At 42.1% G+C, this 8,530-nt stretch overlaps 1 protein-coding gene across 1 annotated transcript; it reads left to right on the top strand.

The window, feature by feature from the left end:
- The first annotated feature begins 3,783 nt into the window (after positions 1–3,783).
- olig1 (oligodendrocyte transcription factor 1) lies at positions 3,784–5,655 on the top strand. Its single transcript, XM_037790235.1, has one exon. The coding sequence runs from the start codon at positions 4,118–4,120 to the stop codon at positions 4,901–4,903; it is 786 nt and encodes a 261-aa protein (XP_037646163.1). The 5' UTR covers positions 3,784–4,117; the 3' UTR covers positions 4,904–5,655.
- The last annotated feature ends 2,875 nt before the right edge of the window (positions 5,656–8,530 follow it).

Raw genomic sequence — 8,530 nt, 5'->3', positions numbered from 1 at the left:
ATACAGTCAAAACCATCACGGCTTGTTTTCTTTCATTACTCGGTTTATTACCCCTCATTGTTGCACTGGCACTAGAAATCAAATTGAGCTCAAAGGCACGCACACAAACACACACACACACACACACAAACACACACACACACACACATGCACACATTCATCCTGGCTGCCTGCACTCTGTTCTCCTGCAGGTGCGAGGGCCATCCGCCTGGCTCTTTTCATGAGGCCCTCCCTTTCCTGTCCGTCTGCACTCGTCCATTCAGCTTCAATCGCAGCACCAGCCGGACGCCACCGGACCACTGGCGGAGGAAGGGAAGCGCCTCCGCACACATCTTTCACTTGTTGAACGACAAGCGAAGAGCGGCTGGGGAGAAAAGAAAGGGTCTTCCTCCTCCCTGCATCTCCTTCTGCTTTCATCGTAAACAACTTGCTTTCTGTTTGTAACGGTGCTGTCCTTCCCCACTTCCCCCTGCCTTCCCTTTCTCCCGCTCAGATGGGCTTTACAAGAAAAAGGAGGAGGAGGAGGAGTAGGGAGGGTTGGGGGGTGCAAAGGAGGAGGACGGCCAGGCTCCCTGTGCAACCGAGTGATGCTGAGGTCTTTTTGTGGCTCATGAATGGCACATTTGAGGTTTCCAGCCTTGCTCGGTGCCCCAAGCCAGCTTCACCTGTGGTTGGAGTCAATTGGCCTGTTGTCTGGCTGTCTGGAACCGTGCCCAGCTCTCCGCCAGCCAATTTGGTTAGCGTAGCCACTCAGAACCCTGAGCAACAATAACCTCTACCTCACAACCATCAATTAACTCCCGGCGCACAATGATGCGTCCATTCACTGTTTGCCAAAACTCTTCTCTGACACGATTAATACCCACGCTAATGCTGCTAATACCTGCCCCCTCCGTCACATAACAAACGACTTTAATGGCTTCCGAGTTGCTCCACGGCTGTTGAGGTATACATTCCATTAAGCCCACAATGTTGTGTTTTTCTTGTGTGCGCTTTCAATTAACTTCACACAAAGAAAAAGTAAAAAGCAACGTTGCTCATGTCGTCAGGTGCTAACAAGACTGTACAGCTACTGTGAGGCGCAGCGGCTTTATTTGTTAGCTAACATTTGCTAATTAACACTAAAGACACCCTTACGAAAAAGTAGTATTCTTCAAGTTTATTTTATGATGTAAACTTGAGTATAGTTCAAGTATAATCATAAGTATACTTGATGTAATAACTATGTACTAGTAGTATAGGCTACTTGTAAGTGTAATACTTCAATACTTCTTGGGACTAAATTGGTCCACTTTTTAGTTTATGAAAGTATACTTTTAGGTGTAAAAGTAGTAAACTTAGAGTTCACAACTAGTTTACATCCAAGTTGTATTTTGCACTACAACAATGATATGAACTATACTACAAGTGTACTTATGGGTATAGGCTACTGTTAGTTTACTAGTTAAATACTTGTAGCCCCCGTTTTAGTTTATGTAAGCATACTTTAAAGAATACTCTCAGTAAACTACTAGTTTAGTTTTTTTTTACTTGCAAGTTAACTTATTAGCCAAATATACTTTCACTTTTTTGTATACTTGCCAAGTACACTTCGACTTTTCTGTATACCTGTCGATATAAGCCAAGTATACTAATTTATAATTTTATAGCACGTAAAAAGTAATCTAAAAGCATACTCTCTTATTTAAAGTTTTAAAACAAGTATACTAATAACATACTTGAATAAGCTTCTTTTTTGTAAGGGCAGCTGAGGCTGACGGGACTGACGATAGTTTCGCAGCAATTTGGTCATAAAAAATCGAATTTTACAAAAGGACGTCACAGTCAAATTTATCTTGTCATGCAAACAACTTGTCAGAGTTATGACAATGTCCTTGTTTCCCCGTATTCATTAACGTGTCCTGCAATACCCCACCTGTGGATCATCCTCTACTGTACTGCTTCTTTACTTACTTTTACTCTGATTAGGTAAAAAAAAAACAATAATAAAAAAAACGAAATAATAAAAAGTAATAACGAAAAAAAGCCCAAGCAAATACGATGCAAGGACACATAACTTTTTTTCTTTTTTTTTATTTAGATAGTCCAAATGTTTCATCTGGCCTTGGTAAAACTATTTAGAAATCCAAGGCTCCTCATAAATGGAATTAATTATAAAAAAACTGACAACAAATTTAATTTATCATTTCATTCAAAGATTTCATAACATTTTTGTCCAAATGCTCCTTGTAATCATAGCATTTTGTCCTCGTTGTCAATTGCCGATGTTGTGCCAACGGGCTGTCAATCGATTAAAATAGTTAATCGCTCAAATTAAACATACATTTTTGATCTGTTCAAAATGTACCTTAAATGGAGATTTGTCAAGTATGTGATACTCTAATGAACATAAAAGTTGACAAATATTCTTGCTTTATGCAAATTTATGTAGATATTTAATATTGTAAATCAATTAACAACACAAAACAATGACAGATATTGTCCAGAAACCCTCACAGGTACTGCATTTAGCATAAAACAATATGCTCAAATCATAACATGGCAAACTGCAGCCCAACAGGCAACAACAGCTGTCAGTGTGTCAGTGTGCTGACTTGACTATGACTTGCCCCAAACTGGATGTGATTATCATAAAGTAGGCATGTCTGTAAAGGGGAGACTCGTGGGTACCCATAGAACCCATTTACATTCACATATCTGGAGGTCAGAGGTCAAAGGACCCCTTTGAAAATGGCCAGCCAGTTTTTCCTCTCTAAACTTTAGCGTAAGGTTGGAGTATTATCCTTAGATTTTCTAGTTTCAGATGATACCAGTATCTTCACTCTAACGTTAAAACTGAGCCCGCTACACCCTCCGAAAGATTGATTGCGGAATAATACAAAATTATAAAAACGATTTCAAAACACTATGAACTTAACTGTATATGTTAAAGGTCCCATATCATGCTCATTTTCAGGTTTATACTTGTATTTTGTGTTTCTGCTAAAACATGTTTACATGCTATAATGTTCAAAAATCCCGTTATTTTCCTCATACTGTCTGCCTGAATATACCTGTATTTACCCTCTGTCTGAAACGCTCCGTTTTAGTGCATTTCAACGGAATTGCAACGGAATCTCGTTGCTAGGCAACAGTTTGGGTCCATGTTTACTTCCTGTCAGCTGATGTTATTTACATACACTGCAACAGGAAATAAACTGGGACACATTTGGAATGTTTATGTTTAAAACCATGTAATGGTCTAAATATTGTATATTTGTGACATCACAAATGGACAGAAATCCTGACGGCTTGTTTCAAACGCACAATTTCGTAATACGGGCTGTGTGTGTTTCTCCGTATATTGAGTGTTTTGATACTTTAACAGTATTTATATAGCACTTAAACCTGCTTTATAATATAAAAGACATGGAAATCTAATTTTTTACAATATTGGACCATTAATTGAGTGTTAGACATTGAATAGTCCTATTGTGCATGGTTTTCTCTTCAAACAGATCTCATAGAAATTACCTACAGGATTAACTAAATAATCCACAAAATGATAAAAATCTAATATCTTTTCCAATGACATTCTGCTGGTGTTGTCACCATCTACCCCGTTGTTTATCATTTAACTGTCAAACATAATAAAAGTCAGACGTGAATATGTGTGTTTGTAAAGAGCACATCATGTGTCTGGGAGGAGTTGAGCTGAGGTTGGAGGATGGGGTGATGGGGGGGTGTGTGAGGGGAGCATTTAGCTCACTTTTCCACTGTGTGAGCTGTCCTTCTCACCGCAACGCAGCTGTGGAAATGAGATAAAACTGAGCTGCCACTTTGGGAAGCTCTCATTCACTCACTTGTTGCAGCCAGAAACCTCTGAAGCCAAAAGTAAAAACGTTTGGTGACTCGTCATTGTGCTGGATGCCGGCTGTTTCCTGCGAGCAAAAGGGAGTTCAACAGGTGGAGGGAATGAAGCTTTGATCTTTGCACTTTGTGGACTTTTTTTCTTTTAAAAAGCAGAATTTAAATATTTTTTTTTGCTATTTTTGGTTTGTCTCTCAAACTTTATCTTTTTGCTGAAGACATTTTGAAGAACACTGAACTCTGAAGCTAGCACACCTCTGAACAGACTATGAACGTGCTGTCGAATCCAGTGATCAGGGCCCAGGAGCAGTCTCTGCCTCCCTGTGGCCCCGGGTCTGTCCACCAGGACTTACCCCACTGCCCTCCGGGGTTCAACCTGAGCTCCCGCCTAAATCCTGCGCCCATGCTTGGCCTCCAGAGTGGCCAGAGACCAACCAAACCTCAGAGGGAGCTGAGCCCAGAGGAGCAGCAGGAACTCAGGAGGAAGATCAACAGCAGGGAGAGGAAGCGGATGCAGGACTTGAACATTGCCATGGATGCCCTGAGGGAGGTCATGGTGCCTTACGCCTCCTCGCCATCGCCCTCCTCCTCTTCCTCCTCCTCCTCTCAGTCCCACCCGCCGGGAGCTCCTCCGGGCCGTAGGCTCTCCAAGATCTCCACCTTGGTTCTGGCCAGGAACTACATCCTCCTCCTGGGTTCGTCTCTGCAGGAGATGCGGCGGCTGCTGGGGGAGGTGAGCGTGGGGATGGGGGTGAACGCGGGGCCGGTCCCCCGGCTGCTGCTCGCTGGAGGGTGGCCCCTCATATCTGGCCCCAGTCAGCTCCTCCTCACCCAGGAGTCCCTCCTCACCTCAGCAGCCTCCTCCTCTTCCTCCACGTCGTCGTCGTCGCCTGCCGTTAAATGTCCCCTGTTGTCTCCGGGCCCCATGGAGGCCCAGCTGGCTCCTGTGCATTGGAGCTCCGCGGGGGCCTCAGGAGGGCCCCTGTGCCCCTGTGGAGTCTGCAGACTGCCCAGATTTAGCCACGCCGCTCCGGCTCCACGATTCTCAAAGTGACACCTTGAAGTTGAAGTTTAAGAACGGACTTGATGACTGTTATAAGTTTTTTATATATATATAAATTGTTATTTTTCTAACATTTGTAACATGTTTATAATAATTTAATGCAATAACTTACCATTATCCTTTGAGCTTTTTAAACCTAATGGATCTACTTTGTATTTGGTAAGCCAGTTTCTTTATGAAGCAAATATAATAATCCCCCTTTTTGATAAATTGCATTTTATTACTTTTACTTTTACTTTGATTGACTTCTTTGACGATTGTTATTGAAAGTGTGAGCTTTAATGACTGTTTGTGCGTGTGTGTGTGTGTGTGTGTGTGTGCTTGTACAGCTAACTCTGTGAGGACCAATTTGAGTTTGACACCTTCAGAGTGAGGACATTTCTGGACAGTGAGGACATTTTGGCCAGTCTTCACCTTCGGACAGACTTTCAAAGGCCTGGTTAGAATTAGGTTTAGGGTTAGGGTCAGGGTTAGGGTTAGGGTCAGGGTTAGGGTTAGGGTTAGGGTTAGGGTTAGGGTTGGAGTCAGACATTTAGTTGTGTTGGGGTTAGGGAATGCATTATGTCAATGACTGTCCTCACAAAGATAGAAGTACAAGGCTGTGTGTGTGTGTGTCTGTGTGTATGTGTGCGTTTGATTGCAGGATTGTAGCTTGTTGGGTGGTCACAATTTTGGGGGCCCATAACTGGAGAGAGCCCAAATCAGGGACTCTTATCAAATAAAAAGTGTCATATTTAAGAGCAGTGAAAAGCTACTCTCAGTTTCTTACCATGAGCAACTACGTACATGAACTTATTACCAAAGTAGTTTTGTTGATTTCACATGAGAGATTTCGGCATTTGTGTTTTTCTCTGTGCTCTTCTCACTGGTTTGAAGTGATATAAAAGTCAGATGTCCCTCCTCTCAGGGGGGCAAACTCCTTCTGATGTAGCAAGTACAAACATAGCAGTGTAACAGCATAGCAGTCGACTATTTTCTCAAACGGACGTCATTTAACACATGTACGTTTTTACAAAAAAGAGGAATCACAGAAACTACACTAAGGATTTTTTCTCCACCAATCCTGTCTCTTAGAAATGATGTTTATATACAACATGTTACTGTACATTCTAATGAGAAACGTAATTGCCGCTTGGATAATGTTCATAGGAAACTTTTCTTTTTTTTTTCAATTGAATGAAGCTCTACATTTATTAATCGTACCAGAAGTGGATGGCGGGCGTCCAATGCGCAGGACTTTGACACCAGAATTCTGCTTGTGATTAGGTTTTGGCAACAAAAGACCTTTGGTTGAGGTTAGTGAAAAGTTGTGGTTTTGATCAAATTTTAATAAACACGACATGTGTTAACCTTAACCATGTGCTGTGATTGCACTTGGTATATTTTGGCAGAATATGTTGTCAGTGAACACGTTCAGTATCAACGTGTTATGACTTACTCCAGATATTATAATTAAATATGTTAATTTCCTTATTATGTTGATAAAAATTGCAATCTGTGCGCCATTATACTCCCCCTAAAATGTTTTTTTTTCTGTTGCAGATTAGTTGCATATTAATTTCTAGGAGACAGGGTTGACGCCACAGTTTGTAAAGATTAAACCATTACACCACTTTTTGATTTTCAGTTTCTCGCAAATTTTGTCTCATTTATATGAAGTATGGCTGTCAATTGATCAAAATATTCAATCACGATTAATCACATGATTGTCCATAATTAATAGCGATTAATCACAAATTAATCTCACATATTTTATCAATTCAAAATGTGCCTAAAAGGGAGCTTTGGCACGTATTTAATACTCTTATCAGAATGTATATATATATATATATATATATATATATATATGTATTTATTATTGCAAATCAATTGACAACACAAAACAATGACAAATATTGTCCAGAAACCCTCACAGGTACTGCATTTAGCATAAAACAATATGCTCAAATCATAACATGGCAAACTGCAGCCCAACAGGCAACAACAGCTGTCAGTGTGTCAGTGTGCTGACTTGACTATGACTTGCCCCAAACTGCATGTGATTATCATAAAGTGGGCATGTCTGTAAAGGGGAGACTCGTGGGTACCCATAGAACCCATTTACATTTACATATCTGGAGGTCAGAGGTCAAGGAACCCCTTTGAAAATGGCCATTCCAGTTTTTCCTCGCCAAAATTTAGCATAAGTTTGGAGCGTTATTTAACCACCTTCGCGACAAGCTAGCATGACATGATTAGTACCAATAATTCATTAGGTTTTCTAGTTTCGTATGATACCAGTATCTTCACTCTAGCTCTAAAACTGAGCCCGCTACAACCTCTGAAAGATTGATTGGGTTAAAGAAATTAGTGCCGTCCCCTGCTATCCCACAGTAACTTGAGAAGTGATTCACTTATAGAAACGCTGGCAGACGTCACGTCGCGCCGCACCACGCTCGTTTGGGTCTTCACCGCTGACGAGGTGCTGAGCTGAAAAGCTCCCTCCACCCTCCACGCCGCCGCCACAAAATAGTGAAACAGTCCTCGTCTCCTCCCCTATTCATCACCCCAACAAGCAAAAGATCAAAACCCACCCGTGTAATTACTGCTCCGCAGCAAAAGGAGGCCTTTTGATTATTAGCCCCCTCTCTCTCCTCCGTCCTCAAATTCTTGATGTCTCTCTGTGTTAAGGAGCCGGGATGGGTGATTTGGTGCTACTCATTACACTCACTCCAACAATATGTTCAAACGCCCAGAAAATGTGTCTCGCTGAATGGGCTTCACTCCTGCAAACTCGCCACCCCTCTGGAAGAAAGCAGGCAGCCTCATTCGGAGTGAGAATAAGAGGCGCCGGTAGGAGGGAAGGATATATTCTCAGCCACAACCTGGCCCCTTAGCACGGCCTGCATGAATAATAATAATGAAAATAATCATAATCATACTGCTGATAAAATACTCCAAATAATTGCTACCCCGGAATAAGAGGATTATGGAGGGTAGATATGTGAATGGTGGCGAGTGAAAGGACGGGAATCTATTAGCATCGGGGAGGACAAAAGAGGAGCTGGATGCCATTAAGTGAGATTAAGCTAAATAAGGCTTGATTTTCTTACAAGGAAAAAGGGAGGAAGGAGAAGAGGGTGGGAGTGAAGGAGGAGAGGAGGGGGGGGAGAGCCCGATTCATAGATCAAAGTAAGATGGCCAAACTTCACGTCTTTCATTTACATATAGCTGCTTTATCTCCGGAGGGATTAGCTACCTTGCTATTTTCTCCGGGGCTGCTCTCCATTCTGCCACCTTTTGCCCACCATCCATTTCCTCCTGCTCTCAGGATGGTTCAGCCCCTTCTTCTATTTTTTTTTTCTTTTTTTGGCCTCCTTAATTTCTCCCCCCTCTCATTCTCTGCCCTTTTCTCTCCGTTTCTCCAGAGAGGCTCTCACTTTCTCGAGTTTGGTGGTTTCATTGTTGCGGCGACGCAGGGGTCTGGTCAGTCTTTGTGTTAGCACTTTAACTCATCTCCATTTCATCACTGTTGTTCAATGGGGCGAGGAGGGCTTGTAAGACAATGCACACGCACTAACACACACGCACACACACACACACACACACACACACACACACTTCACTGTGGACCAGAAA

Source organism: Sebastes umbrosus, chromosome 13 (genome assembly GCF_015220745.1).
Source record: "Sebastes umbrosus isolate fSebUmb1 chromosome 13, fSebUmb1.pri, whole genome shotgun sequence".
Classification (NCBI taxonomy): domain Eukaryota; kingdom Metazoa; phylum Chordata; class Actinopteri; order Perciformes; family Sebastidae; genus Sebastes; species Sebastes umbrosus.
This window is presented reverse-complemented; position numbering and strand designations above follow the sequence as displayed.